At 47.8% G+C, this 17664-nt stretch overlaps 1 protein-coding gene across 1 annotated transcript in view; it reads left to right on the top strand.

The window, feature by feature from the left end:
• LOC138658224 (receptor-type tyrosine-protein phosphatase alpha-like) overlaps nt 1-17664 on the top strand; it is a 210577-nt gene that overhangs the window by 109809 nt on the left and 83104 nt on the right. Inside the window, exon 11 of the mRNA XM_069745730.1 lies at nt 8285-8363. Coding sequence (XP_069601831.1) covers nt 8285-8363 — 79 coding nt within the window. The remainder of the gene's footprint in view (nt 1-8284; nt 8364-17664) is intronic.

Genomic DNA, 17664 nt, shown 5'->3' with positions numbered 1-17664 from the left:
GTCACCACTAGGGGGAGCTCCCTGTATACAGAGATATATGAGAAGATCCTGGCTGCAGCCACCACTAGGGGGAGCTCCCTGTATACAGAGATGCATGATAAGATCCTGTCTGCAGCCACCACTAGAGGGAGCTCCCTGTATACAGAGATACATGATAAGATTCTGTCTGCTGCCACCACTAGGGGGAGCTCCCTGTATACAGAGATACATGATAAGATTCTGTCTGCAGCCACCACTAGGGGGAGCTCCCTGTGTACAGAGATACATGATAAGATCCTGTCTGCAGTCACCACTAGGGGGAGCTCCCTGTATACAGAGATATATGAGAAGATCCTGGCTGCAGCCACCACTAGGGGGAGCTCCCTGTATACAGAGATACATGATAAGATCCTGTCTGCAGTCACCACTAGGGGGAGCTCCCTGTATACAGAGATACATGATAAGATCCTGTCTGCAGCCACTACTAGGGGGAGCTCCCTGTATACAGAGATACATGATAAGACCCTGTCTGCAGTCACCACTAGGGGGAGCTCCCTGTATACAGAGATACATGATAAGATCCTGTCTGCAGCCACCACTAGGGGGAGCTCCCTGTATACAGAGATACATGATAAGATCCTGTCTGCAGTCACCACTAGGGGGAGCTCCCTGTATACAGAGACACATGATAAGATCCTGTCTGCAGCCACCACTAGGGGGAGCTCCCTGTATACAGAGATATATGAGAAGATCCTGGCTGCAGCCACCACTAGGGGGAGCTCCCTGTATACAGAGATGCATGATAAGATCCTGTCTGCAGTCACCACTAGGGGGAGCTCCCTGTATACAGAGATACATGATAAGATCCTGTCTGCAGTCACCACTAGGGGGAGCTCCCTGTATACAGAGATACATGATAATATTCTGTCTGCAGCCACCACTAGGGGGAGCTCCCTGTATACAGAGATACATGATAAGATCCTGTCTGCAGTCACCACTAGGGGAGCTCCCTGTATACAGAGATACATGATAAGATCCTGTCTGCAGTCACCACTAGGGGGAGCTCCCTGTATATAGAGATAAATAAGATTCTGTCTGCAGTCACCACTAGGGGGAGCTCCCTGTATAGAGGGATACATGATAAGATCCTGTCTGCAGCCACCACTAGGGGGAGCTCCCTGTATACAGAGATACATGATAAGATCCTGTCTGCAGCCACCACTAGGGGGAGCTCCCTGTATACAGAGATACATGATAAGATCCTGTCTGCAGTCTCCACTAGGGGGAGCTCCCTGTATACAGAGATACATGATAAGATCCTGTCTGCAGTCACCACTAGGGGGAGCTCCCTGTATATAGAGATACATGATAAGATCCTGTCTGCAGTCACCATTAGGGGGAGCTCCCTGTATACAGAGATACATGATAAGATCCTGTCTGCAGCCACCACTAGGGGGAGCTCCCTCTATACAGAGATACATGATAAGATCCTGTCTGCAGCCACCACTAGGGGGAGCTCCCTGTATACAGAGATACATGATAAGATCCTGTCTGCAGCCACCACTAGGGGGAGCTCCCTGTATACAGAGATACATGATAAGATCCTGTCTGCAGCCACCACTAGGGGAAGCTCCCTGTATACAGAGATACATGATAAGATCCTGTCTGCAGTCACCACTAGGGGGAGCTCCCTGTATATAGAGATAAATAAGATTCTGTCTGCAGTCACCACTAGGGGGAGCTCCCTGTATAGAGGGATACATGATAAGATCCTGTCTGCAGCCACCACTAGGGGGAGCTCCCTGTATACAGAGATACATGATAAGATCCTGTCTGCAGCCACCACTAGGGGGAGCTCCCTGTATACAGAGATACATAAGATAAGATCCTGTCTGCAGTCACCACTAGGGGGAGCTCCCTGTATATAGAGATACATGATAAGATCCTGTCTGCAGTCACCATTAGGGGGAGCTCCCTGTATACAGAGATACATGATAAGATCCTGTCTGCAGCCACCACTAGGGGGAGCTCCCTGTATACAGAGATACATGATAAGATCCTGTCTGCAGCCACCACTAGGGGGAGCTCCCTGTATACAGAGATACATGATAAGATCCTGTCTGCAGCCACCACTAGGGGGAGCTCCCTCTATACAGAGATACATGATAAGATCCTGTCTGCAGCCACCACTAGGGGGAGCTCCCTGTATACAGAGATACATGATAAGATCCTGTCTGCAGCCACCACTAGGGGGAGCTCCCTGTATACAGAGATACATGATAAGATCCTGTCTGCAGCCACCACTAGGGGGAGCTCCCTGTATACAGAGATACATGATACGATCCTGTCTGCAGTCTCCACTAGGGGAGCTCCCTGTATACAGAGATACATGATAAGATCCTGTCTGCAGTCACCACTAGGGGGAGCTCCCTGTATACAGAGATACATGATAAGATCCTGTCTGCAGTCACCACTAGGGGGAGCTCCCTGTATACAGAGATACATGATAAGATCCTGTCTGCAGTCACCACTAGGGGAGCTCCCTGTATACAGAGATACATGATAAGATCCTGTCTGCAGACACCACTAGGGGGAGCTCCCTGTATACAGAGATACATGATAAGATCCTGTCTGCAGTCACCACTAGGGGAGCTCCCTGTATACAGAGATACATGATAAGATCCTGTCTGCAGTCACCACTAGGGGGAGCTCCCTGTATATAGAGATACATGATAAGATCCTGTCTGCAGTCACCACTAGGGGGAGCTCCCTGTATACAGAGATACATGATAAGATCCTGTCTGCAGTCACCACTAGGGGGAGCTCCCTGTATAGAGGGATACATGATAAGATCCTGTCTGCAGTCACCACTAGGGGGAGCTCCCTGTATACAGAGATACATGATAAGATCCTGTCTGCAGTCTCCTTTAGGGGGAGCTCCCTGTATACAGAGATACATGATAAGATCCTGTCTGCAGCCACCACTAGGGGGAGCTCCCTGTATACAGAGATACATGATAAGATCCTGTCTGCAGTCACCACTAGGGGGAGCTCCCTGTATACAGAGATACATGATAATATTCTGTCTGCAGCCACCACTAGGGGGAGCTCCCTGTATACAGAGATACATGATAAGATCCTGTCTGCAGTCACCACTAGGGGAGCTCCCTGTATACAGAGATACATGATAAGATCCTGTCTGCAGTCACCACTAGGGGGAGCTCCCTGTATATAGAGATACATAAGATTCTGTCTGCAGTCACCACTAGGGGGAGCTCCCTGTATAGAGGGATACATGATAAGATCCTGTCTGCAGCCACCACTAGGGGGAGCTCCCTGTATACAGAGATACATGATAAGATCCTGTCTGCAGCCACCACTAGGGGGAGCTCCCTGTATACAGAGATACATGATAAGATCCTGTCTGCAGTCTCCACTAGGGGGAGCTCCCTGTATACAGAGATACATGATAAGATCCTGTCTGCAGTCACCACTAGGGGGAGCTCCCCGTATACAAAGATACATAAGACCCTGCCCGCAGCCACCACTAGGGGGAGCTCCCTGTATACAGAGATACATGATAATATTCTGTCTGCAGCCACCACTAGGGGGAGCTCCCTGTATACAGAGATACATGATAAGATCCTGTCTGCAGTCACCACTAGGGGAGCTCCCTGTATACAGAGATACATGATAAGATCCTGTCTGCAGTCACCACTAGGGGGAGCTCCCTGTATACAGAGATACGTGATAAGATCCTGTCTGCAGCCACCACTAGGGGGAGCTCCCTGTATACAGAGATACATGATAAGATCCTGTCTGCAGTCACCACTAGGGGGAGCTCCCTGTATACAGAGATACATGATAAGATCCTGTCTGCAGCCACCACTAGGGGGAGCTCCCTGTATATAGAGATACATAAGATTCTGTCTGCAGTCACCACTAGGGGGAGCTCCCTGTATAGAGGGATACATGATAAGATCCTGTCTGCAGCCACCACTAGGAGGAGCTCCCTGTATATAGAGATACATAAGATTCTGTCTGCAGTCACCACTAGGGGGAGCTCCCTGTATACAGAGATACATGATAAGATCCTGTCTGCAGTCACCACTAGGGGGAGCTCCCTGTATACAGAGATACATGATAAGATCCTGTCTGCAGCCACCACTAGGGGAAGCTCCCTGTATAGAGGGATACATGATAAGATTCTGTCTGCAGCCACCACTAGGGGGAGCTCCCTGTATATAGAGATACATGATAAGATCCTGTCTGCAGTCACCACTAGGGGGAGCTCCCTGTATACAGAGATACATGATAAGATCCTGTCTGCAGTCACCACTAGGGGGAGCTCCCTGTATACAGAGATACATGATAAGATCCTGTCTGCAGCCACCACTAGGAGGAGCTCCCTGTATATAGAGATACATAAGATTCTGTCTGCAGTCACCACTAGGGGGAGCTCCCTGTATAGAGGGATACATGATAAGATCCTGTCTGCAGCCACCACTAGGGGGAGCTCCCTGTATACAGAGATACATGATAAGATCCTGTCTGCAGCCACCACTAGGGGGAGCTCCCTGTATACAGAGATACATGGTAAGATCCTGTCTGCAGTCTCCACTAGTGGGAGCTCCCTGTATACAGAGATACATGATAAGATCCTGTCTGCAGTCACCACTAGGGGGAGCTCCCTGTATATAGAGATACATAAGATTCTGTCTGCAGCCACCACTAGGGGGAGCTCCCTGTATACAGAGATACATGATAAGATCCTGTCTGCAGTCTCCACTAGTGGGAGCTCCCTGTATACAGAGATACATGATAAGATCCTGTCTGCAGTCACCACTAGGGGGAGCTCCCTGTATACAGAGATACATGATAAGATCCTGTATTCAGTCACCACTAGGGGGAGCTCCCTGTATACAGAGATACATGATAAGATCCTGTATTCAGTCACCACTAGTAGGAGCTCCCTGTATACAGAGATACATGATAAGATCCTGTATTCAGTCACCACTAGGGGGAGCTCCCTGTATACAGAGATACATGATAAGATCCTGTCTGCAGTCACCACTAGGGGGAGCTCCCTGTATACAGAGATACATGATAAGATCCTGTATTCAGTCACCACTAGGGGGAGCTCCCTGTATACAGAGATACATGATAAGATCCTGTCTGCAGCCACCACTAGTGGGAGCTCCCTGTATACAGAGATACATGATAAGATCCTGTCTGCAGCCACCACTAGGGGGAGCTCCCTGTATACAGAGATACACAATAACATGTATGATAACATTCTGTCTCTGCTGCCACTGCTGGGAGAAGCTATCCCTATGTCTTCCATATTGGTACTTCAAGCTTAGCCTTTGGTTTGGCTTCATAGGAGAGTGTGATTTTTGCTAAATACTGCAGTAGTCGATGATTACAGTGCAGATAACAAGCAGACGGATGATTTACAGGTTAAAAAATAAATAAATAAAAAACTTAAAATTGAACGTAGTCTTTTTGGTCTGCACACCACCTAAATAAAAATAATTGTGTCTCAGAAAATGGCATCACTGTCTAACCATTTTTTTAATTTCCTAATTTTCTTCATTACTGAGCTAACAGAAAATAAACTCTACATGTTTAGAATGGCCGTATTCAGACTGGCCTGGAGAATATTGCTGATTGGTCAATTTCACTTACATAAGTATTGGCACATTACATATTGGAAGTACACGGGCGTATTCACACTGCAGACATAGAGAAACCATGCAGCGGCAGAGTGTATTGCTGTACTAACAAAACCCATGGAACCTTTTAGACTCAGAGTTTTGCATTTTTGACCATTTCACTTCCAGTTGTGATGCTTGTCACTACTCAAGGACAGACCGTGAGGCAGAATATTCAGATCTTCGGGGGTCGATACCAAGAGAGTACGCAGTTAACCAAGGGAAAAGACAAAGCTGTAAGTCAGGTCACAGTCCAGGGTCAATAACAAGAGATAGCGGATCAAAGCTGAAGGACAAGACAAAGGGGTAGTCAGAACACGGTCCAAAGGGTCAGGCACTGGAATCAGGCTATCACTCACCAGGAAGCACAAACTACATCTGGCAGGGATCACAGGCAGACAGCTCAGCCAAGCAACCAGGAAATCACCAGGACACCGAACACCTGGGGAAAGTCCCGAACCTCCCAGTCACAGATTGGGCAGCTGAGCTGTCAATCAAAGCACCAACAGCCCAGCAAGCCAATCACAGTACTGGACAGCTAAGCTGTCAATCAAGACATAGGGAACTCAGCAAGACAGTGTCCATAGACCAGCATAGCAATCACTCACTGAGCGGAGAATTCCTGACACCAGAACATTATATACTATAAGGGATGGTGGGATTATCCAAAACTACCACTTGTCCCACAAAAATAAATCCTTAGACTTCTATGTTGACAGAAAAATAAGAGAAATGGCTTTCGTAAAGAGGTATGGAAAAAACGAATGTGCAAAAATGAAAATTCAGACAGAGGAAAATAAAACCCGACTTTTGTCTTTTTCATCCTAGTTTTATTCAAACATGAAAATTGGCTGCAGGTTAGCAGTGAGTGCTACTCACCCCCACTATTAGCTGGGACACCGGCTTTCTGCTGGGTAGTACAAATTGTTCCTCCTCTGTCTGCTCTCTCTCTCTCCAGCTGGCCTGGAATGGCACTTTTGTGTTTCTACACTAATGGGTACAAGCACTGCAAGTGTAAGAGGGACCGTGACGCGGATACCTATTCTGTATCAATTCCAGAAGTGTTGGGGCGGTCTTCTCTGTCATCTGGGGGAAGCTTAAGAGACAGGACCAATCCTGCAGGCAGAAGCAGGGGGTGTAGCCAAGGGTACACAGCCTCAGCGTTCATGGAAACAGGAAGGTTTGGGGGAACAGACAGCGCGCAGCAGGTAGAAGTGAGAGGCCCGGCCTGTGAGTATCGGTGCAGTGCAGGCCCGCGCCCGCGAATCGCCATCATCACTGCTGACACTGTGAGGTGAGGCGTGCAGTGTGCCCATTGACCACCACGAAGCGAGGTGCCAAACGCTCCGGGCCCATGAATCCTGTGCCCGTGCTGCCTAAGAGACCGGGTGCAGGACCGCCATCTGCGTCCTGATTCCCCAGTGTATATCTGCTGGACCATGGTGAGCTCAGACAGTGCAGTGGCCCAAGCTTCCCCGGCCACATCACTATATGGACTAGAGGCTCAGTGGAAGGTACCGGAGACCGACCGCTGCCACGAGAAGACGGAACATCGTTGCCTTCAGGACCTCATCGGACAAGCGTCGCTCCAGCCATTGTGGGCGCCGTCACCTGCTCTGTGGTCCACCTCGTCCTAGAAAATGACTGACAGGATAAGTTGACCCAACAAGAACTGTTAATACCTTTTTCCACTGTTCTTTACCCCTTCATACTATTCACATTTTGAACTGTCTACCTCCCCGTTCACAGTTTATCTCCTTGCACGGAGTAATCCAGTGTTAATTAAAATGATTAACTCTTGCTCTGCCTCCTGTCTGTCACAGCATCCCGCAACCTGCTCACACAAGTACTAAAACTGACCCCATGTGACCCATGCCATTTCACCATCAAATGTTCTGTATTATCTCTGTATAATGACTTCTATACAAGAGTTCTTTGGTTGAGCTTTCTGATTGGCTGAGACAAGAACATAGCCCCACCACCACGTGTTCTCTCTAAGAACCGAAAAACTCTGATGTGATAGGATAGCGTCACCACCACTTGTTCTATCTGACAACAAAAGAACTCTAGGATATGACTGGTTAAGGCAAGAGGGTGACCCCACCATCACTTGTCACGCCCAACAACCGAAGAACACTCAGATATGATGGGTTAAGGACATAAGAATATCCCGACCAACCTGCCCTCTCTGAGAAGAAAGAAATGCTCATGTATTCCTAGACGATGTAACGACAATAGACATCCACCAGTTGTCATCTCCAACAACAAAAGAGCGATCTTATAAGATTAAATGAAGGCTGGAAAATAAACCCCCATAACACCCACCCGTTCTACTAATCAAAAAACTCTCAGATATGGCTGGCTGCCCAAATCCCATAATAAAAAATGCTTGGACATGATTGGCTGACAAAAGGAGACACCCTCACTGAAAACCTAACGTCTGTCAACCACAGAACGCTCGGATATGATTGGCTGAAGGATGAGTGCTCAAATGTTATAATAAAAGGGAGGCATGGCTGATGGTCGTGTAAATGAGATCTAGTGGTAAAGGATCCTGCAGAGCTGACAGTCTGTTTTCGTTTTTATTTCAGATCCTCCTGATCCAAAGTTTGAGAAAAAGGATTTCACCGTTCAACTTCACCCGGTGCCGGATGTCCATGGGCCAATAAGGTGAGAAGCAGCTGAACAAGATAAGCCAATATTAATGAATAAACCTCATGGTCTAAGGCAGGGGTCTCAAACTGCATTCCTCGAGGGCTGCAAACCATTCGTGTCTTCACGATTTCCTTAGCATTGCACAAGGTGCTGGAATCATTATCTGTGCAGTCACCTGTGCAATACAAAGAAATCCGGAAAACATGACCTGTTTGCAGCCCTTGAGGAATGCAGTTTGAGACCCCTGGTCTAAGGTGTCCAGGCCATTATATGACAGTACTGAAGGAAAGCTGTCAATCACTAGATTGAGGGGCAGGACTCTAGAAGCCCCCATACGATTAGAGATGGGCAGACACCTGGATTTTCGGGTTCAGCCGATCAGTTACAAAAAGTTTATCCATCAGCGGTTCTCAGCCTGGACGGTCACATCTTGGCACCGTCCAGGTTGAAAACTGTTTTTCCCCCAGACATGGATTACGGTGTGGGACAGAACAGACAGGTATGGTATATGGTTGTATTTTATTTTAGTTTTATTACAGGAGATGAGGGCTTTGGTGGAATTAGGCGTTAGGTGACTATAGCTGTTTTTGTTATTTTTAAATAATAATGGAAAACTGTGTTTAGTTTTATTTCTAATAAAGGACTTTATTCTGGCTGTGTCTTTATTTACCATATAACTATAGGATTAGTAATGAATAGGTGTCTTATAGATGCTTCTCCATTACTAATCCGTGGGCTTGATGCCACCTGAAAATACAATGGGACATCAACCCCACAAATATGAACCCCACTTGCCACTGCTACAGGGCAAGTGGAAAGAGCCGGGCAAAGCACCAGAATTGGTGCATCTAATAGATGTGCCTTTTCTGGGTGACTGTGGGCTGCTATTTTTAGGCTGGGCGGCAATATCCATGGCCCCTCACCAGCCTGAGAATACCAGCCCCCAGCTGTCTGCTTTAGCAAGGCTGGTTGTCAAAAATGGGGTGACACCGCACCATTTAAAAAAAAAAATATTTAAATAATTAAAAATACGGCGTGGGGACCCCTCTATTCTTGAAAACCAAACTTGGTGAAGCTGACAGCTGAGGGCTGCAGCCCCCAGCTGTGAGTTTTGCCTGGCTGGTTATCAAAAACAAAGGTTAACCCACTACTTTTTTTTTTTTTTTTTAAGTATTTACTTACAGTGGTGGCTGATGAATACTCCCATCAGCCGCCTGCCCTCACTCTTAGTAGTGGCAGCAGGTGTCAGCTGATGGGAGCAGTAGTCCCATCAACCGACACCAGTGACTGGAGTTAAACTTTATACCTCCAATAACAGCTGTATGCTCACTGTTTTTTGACAGTATGGGAACCGCATCTGTCTGACCGGCGGTGATAATCTTACCGCTGATCTGAAGCGTTGTTTGTCTCACTGTCATGCACATGACAACATGACAAACAGCGAGTGTTTGGTGGGCCAAACCCAAACAGTAATACGGACTTCCTGGTGTCCATGTCTGAACATTAGGTGTTCAGTATGGAAGCTGAACTTTACTGTTCAGGTTCACCTATCTCTACCTAAGATGTCTGATGGTCTCCAGACTTTTCTCCAACAGATGATGTTAGGAGGGATGAGACTGGGCAGTCTGAAATCGCACAACCTTTTGTTCTCTTGAAGATGAGGAGGTTTCTGGCAGAAGATTCCTCCACATTCGGCATTGAAAACACGAATATTTGGTTAAGCTGAACGTGTGTTTGAGGGAGTCGAGAGAGGTCATTGTGTGTCAGCATGGGAAACACCGATGTAGTGCTTCTGATCGGCGGTGAAATCATCCTCACCGGTCAGAGAGCCGGAGTTCCCATGCTGTCAGAGCAGAGTGTGAGCGCTCAGCTGTGATAGGAGGTATAAAGTTTACCTCGGATCACTGGAGTCAGCTGATGGGGCTACAGCTCCCATCATCTGACACCTGCTGCCGCTAATAACAGTGAGAGCAGGAGTGGCAGATGGGAGTATTCATCAGCTGCTCCTGCGCTGTAAATAAATAATTAAAAAAAAAACAGCTTGGGTTCCCCTGTATTTTGATTACCAGCCAGGCAAAAATCAGAGCTGGGGGCTGCAATCCTCAGCTGTCTGCTTCAGCAAGGATGGTTATCAAGAATAGAGGCATCCCCACATCATATTTTTTAATTATTTAAATAAATAATTTTTAAAAAACGGCGTTGGGTCCCCCCATTTTTGAGAACCAGCCTTGTTCAAGCAGACAGCTGGGGGCTGGTATTCTCAGGCTGGTAAGGGACCATGGATATAGCCCCCCCAGCCTAAAAATAGCAGCCCGCAACTGCCCAGAAAAGGCACTTCTATTAGATGCGCCAATCCTGGCTCTTTGCCCGGCTCTTCCCACTTGCCCTGTAGCAGTGGCAAGTGGGGTTCATATTTGTGGGGTTGATGTCACCTTTTGTATTGTCAGGTGACATCAAGCCCACGGCTTAGTAATGGAGAGCCGTCTATAAGAACCTATCCATTACTAATCCTATAGTTACATGGAAAATAAAGACACAGCCAGAATAAAGTCCTTTATTAGAAATAAGACAAACACAGTTTAACATTTTATTTAAAAATAGCAAACGGTTACACTCACCTAATCCCTAATTCCACCGAAGTCTTCATTCTGTAATAAAACTAAAATAAAAAAACAATATACCATACCTGTCTGTCGTTCTGTCTCACGCCGTAATCCATATCTGGGGGATTAATAGTTTTCACCTTGGATGGTGCCAAGATGCGACCATCCAAGCTGAGAACCACCGGTGAATGAGATGCTGGGAACGCAGCGTCAGTGACAGGCAGTGAAGTCACCAAGGTTACCTCCGGTCACTGGGTATCAGCTAATGGCACTACAACTCCCATCAGCTGACACTTGCTGCCGCTAATAACAGTGAGAGCAGGAGTGGTAGATGGGAGTATTCATCAGCTACTCCAGAACTGTAAATAAATATTTTTTTATAAAAACACTGTGTGGGTTCCCCTGTATTTTTGATAACCAGCCAGGCAAAACTCATAGCTGGGGGCTGCAACCCGCAGATGTCAGCTTCAGCAATGTTGGTTATCAAGAATAGAGGGGTCCCCATGCCATATTTTTAATTATTTAAATAAATAATTTAAATAAAACTGCGTGGTGTTCCTCCATTTTTGACAACCAGCCTTGCTGTAGCAGGCAGCTGGGAGCTGGTATTCCCAGGCTGGTAAGGGGCCATGGATATTGACCCCCAGCCTAAACATAACAGCCTGCAACTGCCCAGAAAAGCCACATCTATTAGATGTGCCAATTCTGGTGTTTTGCCCAGCTCTATCCACTTGCCATGTAGCGGTGGCAAGTGGGGTTCATATTTGTGGGGTTAATGTCACCTCTGTATGACCAGGTGACATCAAGCCCACAGATTAGTAATGGAGAGGCGTCTATGAAACACCGATCCTATGCTAATCCTATAGTTGTATGGTAAATAAAGACACAATCAGAATAAAGTCCTTAATAAGAAATAAGACTAAACACAGTTTTCCATTTTTATTTAAAAATAACAAACACAGTGGTACTCACCTAATGCCTAATTCCACCCTTCTGTCCCATGCCGTAATCCATGTTTGGGGGATAAATAGTTTTCAACCTGGATGATACCAAGATGCAACTGTCCAGGCTGAGCACCACTACTGTGAGCGGAGCCTCAGTGACTGTCGGTGACATCGAGTTTACATCCGGTCACTGAGGCTGAGTTCCCAGCCGGGCTGAACTGCTGTGACCTCTGTGAGATCCCCGCTAGCACCATGAGAAAAAGTCACTGAGTTCACCACAGTTCAAGCTGAGTGGATTCACAGCAGATCACCATGAGAATTTCTCACCATGATCTGCGGTGAAGTCACTGAGCTTGAACTGCGTTGACCTCATTACTGACTTTTTCCCACAGTGCTGAGGTCACAACAGTTCAGCCCTGCTGGGATTGCAGCCTCAGTGACCGTACCTAACCTCGATGACGTCACCGCTAGTCACTGAGGCTGCGCTCCCAGCAGCTCATTCACTTGTGGTTCTCAGCCTGGACGGTCGTATCTTGGCACCGTCCAGGTTAAAAACTATTAATCCCCCAGACATTGATTACGGCATGGGACAGAATGACAGACAGGTATGCAGGGGCTGGCTGGCACTTTTCAGCCTGGGGGGCAATCACAAGGCAGTGGCCCTCGAGTTACGGTGGCCCTCCTTTTCCCTGCTTACCTCTGGCCATTGCATTAAAGCAGCAGAAATAACAGGCTTTAAAAACAGGCTGGTACAGAGATATGGGAGCAGAACCGAGCTTACTACAGAGATATGGGAGCAGAACCGAGCTTACTTCAGAGACATGGGAGCAGAACAGAGCTTCCTACAGAGATATAGGAGCAGAACCGAGCTTACTGCAGAGATATGGGAGCAGAACGGAGCTTACTACAGACATATGGGCGCAGAACCGAGCTTACTACAGACATATGGGCGCAGAACCGAGCTTACTACAGAGCAGTATAATATAGTAAAATATATAGATGAATTAGAAATGGCGACACACACAAACGTCATCTGCATTAGTAATACATGCACCATTACATAATTAGTTGTAGGCTGGGTTCACAAGAGTGAAGTTTACATTCTGTATACACACCACAACCCCCAGCCCCGCGGAGGGTATCCCTCCTGTAAACCCAGCTTGATGGGGACAACCCCTTATAAATGGAAGTGTGCTCCTCTAAACCATGCAATCACTGCCAATCCTCCAACCGTAAGTGGTGAATTTCCAGAGCTGGGAAATGGGAGCTCAATATTAGAACACGTCAACTTTGGTTCCCGTCCTGCCTCAAGGAAGTATGGTAGACAGGTGTGATAAGACTATTAGAAAAACTACTGCCACACACACGGCAGTACATACTGGCAGAAGTGTGAGGGCATTAGTGCCTGGGTATGGACATGTCAGAGGCTAGAGAGAAGAAAGCTTGGTCCCTCTTAGCTTCTGGCAATGTTTTACCTCAGCTCACATTTGGGCCATACCATTGTAAAACAGGTAGACACATTTACCCACTGACCCTACTATTCATAAGGAACTGCTGTCTACCCCTTAGTTGCCCACTGTATATAGTCAGTGTGGGAATGTGGGCTACAGAACAACACAGGGCGATGACACTGCTACCTGAACCCTTCAGCTGCCCCACAATATGCAGGGAGTAAAGGAACCGTCACACTCAGCGACGCTGCAGCGATATAAACAACGAGCCGACCTAAACTAGATCGCTGGAGCGTCTCTGTTTAGGTCGCTGTAGAGACGTCAAACACAGCAACTCCAGAACGATGCAGGAGCGATCCAGTGACGTTACGGCGACTCACTTATCGTTCTCACTGGTTGTTCGCTCCATGTAAAACAGCCGGAGTGTACCGATCCGACACACATCTAGGGGCCCTATGCTCATTGCTGGAGTCGTTGCTTTTGATGTCAAACATGACGATACACGCCGACCTGGTGACGAAATAAAGTTCTGGCCTTCTAGCTCCGACCAGCGATGGCACAGCGGGATCCAGATCGCTGCTGCGTGTCAAACACAACGAGATCGCTATCCAGGACGCTGCAACGTCACAGATTGTTGTCGTTCTCGTTGCAAAGTTGATGAGTGTGACGGTACCTTTAAACCAGTACAAAGTATGCAGAGCTGTCCAGGGCCGTACTGGGACAAAAAAGGAGCAATGCCACACAAACCCCACCAGCCCATACTATAACACTCCCCCCACACCCAATCAGTGGATTTTCCTATACTGTGTTGTGCCCTTCAACGCTCCTCTTAAAGGCGTTATTTGAAGAGCCATGTGTGAATGCCGTCACAGTGCGCACGATTGACCGCTTCTTTAGAGCGCCGGTTCTCAGGATCATGGGGGTCCCAGCGGTCGGACCCCAGCAACTACATAGTTCTCGCTCGGGAAAGGGGATTACTTGGTATAATCCATTTAAATGTGTTTTCCAATATATATATTTTTTATTTTCCCATAGTATTCCTGAAAATATTAAACCAATATTAACCCTCCCAAAGACCAATGTCACCTATCCGAGAACAGGACAGGAACAGGATTGGCAGGAGGAGTGGTACTGTGCATTGTATATATACAGGACAGGAGGAGTGGTACTGTGCAGGGTATGTATACAGGGCAGGAGAAGTGGTACTGTGCATTGTATATATACAGGACAGGAGGAGTGGTACTGTGCAGGGTATGTATACAGGGCAGGAGAAGTGGTACTGTGCATTGTATATATACAGGACAGGAGGAGTAGTACTGTGCAGGGTATGTATACAGGGCAGGAGAAGTGGTACTGTGCATTGTATATATACAGGACAGGAGGAGTAGTACTGTGCAGTGTATATATACAGGACAGGAGGAGTGGTACTGTGCAGTGTATATATACAGGACAGGAGGAGTGGTACTGTGCAGTGTATATATACAGGACAGGAGGAGTGGTACTGTGCAGTGTATATATACAGGACAGGAGGAGCGGTACTGTGCAGGGTATGTATACAGGACAGGAGGAGCGGTACTGTGCAGTGTATATATACAGGACAGGAGGAGCGGTGCTGTGCAGTGTATATATACAGGAGAAGCGGTACTGTGCAGTGTATATATACAGGACAGGAGGAGTGGTACTGTGCAGTGTATATATACAGGACAGGAGGAGCGGTACTGTGCAGGGTATGTATACAGGACAGGAGGCGTGGTACTGTGCAGTGTATATATACAGGACAGGAGGAGTGGTACTGGCGGTGTACATACACAGATACTTAGATTTACACCACGCAGGCCCTGATAAATTAATAAAGCCTATACTCACCTCCTGTGCCAGCGCCGTTCCCACAGAGGCTGTTATGTGGTGTTATGACACGTGATGCCCGGAACCAATCAGTGCTGGTGTCACTGTCTCAATCTTCGCACAATCTGAACATGAAGAGGACGTCTGGGATCAAGCAGCTCATCCTGCACGTCCTCTTCATGTTCAGTTTGTCTGAAGGCGAAGACAGTGACACCAGCACTGATTGGTTCCGGGCAACACGTGTCATAACACCACATAACAGCCTCTGTGGGAATGGCGCTGGCACAGGAGGTGAGTATAGGCTTTATCAATTTATCGCGGCCGAACATTCAGTTTAAGACGAGGTTGTCCTAGTGGGAGACAATCCCTTTAAGCAGTGGACTCTTTATTAGCCCATATTCTCTGCCATATTCTCGGAGTCCACCGCAAACCCACACAGGGAACCGTGGAATTACCGGGGCAAAATGGCAGCGCCGGACACCCACGCAGCACTGCTGGGCACCGGAGACACCCGCAGCACCGGCCAGCAACCGCCAGGCACCCAGAGACACCCGGCAGCAGCACCGGACATGCACCAGCACAAGACCCCCTACACCATCACGCCGCACATCAGTGCCCCCCTCATCCTGGCCTGCAGCATCACCCCACTCCTGCCTCCTCCAGCAACGACCCTGAGACCCCCCTTCACTGCACCCACAACCCCCGGTAAGCATATATATATACACACACATACATAGTCACACATACATACACGCACACACACATATATATGTATATATATACAAACACATACATACATAGACACGCATACATACATGCACACACACACACATATATATATATATATATATATATACACACACATACATAAGCACACATAGACACACATACATACATGCACACGCACACACACACACACTCACACATTATATAGGTGGAACTGCGACTGCAGTACGTACATTATATAGGTGATACCACTGTGTGTGTAATATACTGTGACTGCTATGTATAGCCCATATAGGCTAGGTGCTGTGTGTGTGTGTAGGTATATATATATATATACACACACACACACTGTGGCTGACCTACATGGGCTATACATAGCGGTCGCAGTACATTACACACAATGGTTTATAGAAAAGATGTAGCGGCGCTAGTGAAAATGCACAAAAAAGCAGCAAGTAAATCCCTTACCACATAGGGGGAAAAAAGTACGATGTAATTGCATTCTTATTACACACAATGGTATCACCTATATAATGTATGTACCGCAGTTTCACCTATATAATGTATATAGACTGCTGTACATACATTATATAGGTGATACTGCTACTGCGGTATATAATCGCAGTATCACTTATATATTGTATATACAACAGTGTATATATACAGTAGACAGGTCAAACTTCAAATGCTGCATATACATAAAAAAGTTTTCATCTTGGTTCTCACCTGAGATAGTGGAGGATGAGGAGGGTCCACTGTCCAGCCGGCATCGGAGGTGCTGAGGATGTGGGGCGGATGCCGGCCGGGGATTGGTGAGGAGAGCACTGTTCTCTGACGCTGGTTCTGGCCAGCGTCAGACACAGTGAGGCTCGGGCGTCTGTGCACACAGTGGCGGACTTTTCAAACCTTTGCACAGGCCCTGGTGCGTGCGCTCTCCTGTTTGCCTTCACTGACAAAGGCTGCAGCCGTGTACGCAAGCACGAACGAGGGCCGTGCTCATGTGGGCCGCCACGGCCTTGGTCAGAGCGTTCACCAAGAGAGCACGCACCAGGGCCTGTGGAGAGGATTTTAAAGGGGCCGGCGGCCCATTTTGTAGCTCAGCTGCCCATTTTGTAGCTCAGCATGCTTAGGGGCCCCTTAGCACTCCGGGCCCCGCTGCAACCTCTGTAGTTACGCCCCTGATAGTGGTATACCATAGGCACAGATATGCAATATTATATACACTGGATGGATCAATCCTGCACCTGGCCCTGGACATACATGCACTGTATATATACAGGGCCATGTATATAGCATGTGATGTCCAGTCACCAGGTTCAGGTGTGATCACCCCAGTGCTGGATTCTGTAGACAGTCTGTGCTCACTCTCGGTATAGGGAGATTTATTGCAGGAGACTGAACTTTCCTGCAGTCTGGTGACCCTGGAGCCGATGACCTGGCACTGACAGGGTGACAGTTCAGACCCCTGCAATAAATCTGTGAGCATCAGCAGAGCGGCCACTGATACTATAGAGCCCGGACCTGGACTTATCGGGAGGTGAGCAGCAGCGTTCACCTCCTCACCACACAGAGAGCTGAAGGTTACTACTGTACTCACTGATGTCTGGGCCATGATCCACATGCAGATCTCCAGCAGTTACACATGCAGCAGTGTCCCCTCTGCATGTAACTGCTCAGCAGCCGGCCGCACACAGGGAGCAGGGGGCGTGTCGGCTCCACTGTGAGGCAGCTGCCAGGACATAGAGAA

Source organism: Ranitomeya imitator, chromosome 1 (assembly GCF_032444005.1).
Source record: "Ranitomeya imitator isolate aRanImi1 chromosome 1, aRanImi1.pri, whole genome shotgun sequence".
NCBI lineage: Eukaryota > Metazoa > Chordata > Amphibia > Anura > Dendrobatidae > Ranitomeya > Ranitomeya imitator.
The sequence above is the reverse complement of the archived record's forward strand: the minus strand, read 5'-3'. Positions and strand labels throughout refer to the sequence as shown.